Below are 2,500 nucleotides of genomic sequence, written 5' to 3'. Positions count from 1 at the left end.
GACCTATAAATCGCTGTGGGTGATGCTGAGTCTGCCCCGAATGTGTGTGCCAATTTACAGCATTTTCCTACCTACGGTTCTATGGGCTGCCATTGACTTGCTAAGGAGAATTATGGTGACATAATAATAAGAATACCAGCTAACTCTATAGGGGCCTTCGCCAGCTTCGCTGCTTGGCCCCTAAATATGAAGGCAGTACACACACACACGCACGCGCACGTATGCGTGCACACACACACACACACACCAGGAAGAAAGAATTCCTTAGTGAAGGGGAAAAAACTTTGGCTTTGACACTGTATAGTAAAATCAGCAACGCACACCACAGCAAACACAAAACAGACACACATAAACACACACACACACACACACACACGACTGGACGGACGTACAGATACTCTTGACCCAGTGCCTCTTGCACCGGTGGACCACCTTAACACGGTTAGCTGTGGGAAATACCAAGGGGCCAGTGAAGGAAGGGAGGAAAGGAAGGTGGTGGGGGTTAGTGCCAAGTCATCACCTGCGACCACTTTAAAGGAGCACTCCTGCCAATTTCAATATGCTGTTGTATTGCACACGCTACCCTTCACTTGTCTTCACTTGTGATGCTGCATTTTTTGACTCAGCCCTTTACGAGATCTGAGCTATTCTAATGGGGGCAGACTTTCTTAACATAGGCCTACTCCAAATATTATCCCAAAAAGTATCGCCGTTTGCTAGTTGTCGGCTGATGTTGCATAATCTTTTGGATGTTATTGGAAATAAATCAACATTTTTAAAAAAAATGTAAACAAATTCTGCCCCCATTACAATGACCAGGATCTCGAAAATGGCTGAAAAAAAAAAATATTCTCAGGTACTGACAAGTCCAGGGCAGTGTGAGCATTACAACTGCATGTCGAAATTGGCAAAAGTTATCCTTTAACACCGTGAGCTGCTGAACTCTAGGACAGAGGCAGGTGAGAGGAGGTTAGCCGGTCAGGGAGAAGAGAAAGGTGGGATAGCACCTTAGTACAATTGCTGGCAGGGTAGGGGGGACAAAAAACGTAGTGTTCCATTAGTGTGACATTAACGTGGGTATGCGCTGCAGCGTTAACACCAAAGACCAGTAGAGAGTGTCGAGCATGACATTAACAACCTTGGACAACCTTGAAGCAATACTGCACAATTTCTGGAAAATAAACTCATTTTAGAAACGGTGCAGTTATCACTTAACACAACAGGGCAGGGAGGACGGAGTGTTGAGTGTGAGTGGACAACCTTAACGCAACAGTGTGACAGCACGAGGAGAGGCGTGACATTAGTGTGCTATAACACAGGTGTGCTAATTAGGACGACAGGGCAGGGGGATGAGTGCAGTGTTAGCACGACATTAATGGGTCGTCAGGGTGGTACAACCACAGAAAATACCACTATTTTATAAACTGAATGATTTCTTTTGTTTTTACTGGATGATCTAAGAAGCATATTCATTGTGTGTACATTAATTACCAAATCACTGATTTCATGGGCTTAACTGTGGTTGCACCATCTGACATCTGCTACTAAAAAGACGCCATTGACCCCATCATAGGTGGACAACCATGTGCACGACAGGCACAATGCCAGATTGTGGTGTTAGTGTGCCACTAACACAATTGTATTACCTGGGCTGGAGGGCACTATAGGAAACAGGGCATGGAGGAGACACAAGGTTAGCATCATGCTACACATACTGTATGAGGCTGTACAATGTAATGGAGCTCATGGGTAAGACAACATACATTGACACAGCACAAATACACACACACTCTGTCTGTCTTTCTCGGCATGGTGTTGGTCAGCCTGTCAGAGATCAGAGAGCCCAACACACACACACACACACACACACACACACACACACACACACACACACACACACACACACACACACACACACACACACACACACACACACACACACACACACACACACACACACACACACACACACACACACACACACACACACACACACACACACACACACACACACACACACACACGGCTCACCATAGTCTCTCAGCAGGGCGTGAGGCGCCCGGTCGGAGTCAAAGCTGGAGAGCTCCACGCTGCCCCCGCTGGTGGCACTCAGGCTGCTGCTGTGACGACTGTGGCCCATAGAGGGTGCTGTGCCAACAGGAGCCTGAGGAGCCTACATACACACACACGCACACGCACACGCACACACACACGCACACACACACGCACACACACACACACAGTTAAACACGCACACGCACGCACACGCACACACACACACACACACACACACACACACACACACACACAAGAGCAGCCACAGACAGTTAAACACACACATTTTGACACACATGCACCAACAAATATAAACTGAAAAGGCAGAAGACAATACACGCATTGCCTAATCAAACTAGGGGTGGGTATTGGCAAAGGGTTCACGATTCGATGCGCATCACGGTACACATGCCACGATGCGATTCTATCACGATGCATTGCGATT

The 2,500-nt window shown here is 47.3% G+C and overlaps 1 protein-coding gene across 1 annotated transcript in view; it reads right to left on the bottom strand.

Annotated features, from left to right (window-relative positions):
• LOC134456773 (ral GTPase-activating protein subunit beta-like) overlaps nt 1–2,500 on the bottom strand; it is a 52,876-nt gene that overhangs the window by 29,662 nt on the left and 20,714 nt on the right. The window contains exons 15-16 of the mRNA XM_063208301.1: nt 2,032–2,173; nt 1,647–1,661 (exon numbers count right to left, since the gene is read on the bottom strand). Of these exons, the coding sequence (XP_063064371.1) occupies nt 1,647–1,661; nt 2,032–2,173 (157 nt within the window). The remainder of the gene's footprint in view (nt 1–1,646; nt 1,662–2,031; nt 2,174–2,500) is intronic.

This window comes from Engraulis encrasicolus, chromosome 10 (assembly GCF_034702125.1).
Source record: "Engraulis encrasicolus isolate BLACKSEA-1 chromosome 10, IST_EnEncr_1.0, whole genome shotgun sequence".
Classification (NCBI taxonomy): domain Eukaryota; kingdom Metazoa; phylum Chordata; class Actinopteri; order Clupeiformes; family Engraulidae; genus Engraulis; species Engraulis encrasicolus.
The sequence above is the reverse complement of the archived record's forward strand: the minus strand, read 5'-3'. Positions and strand labels throughout refer to the sequence as shown.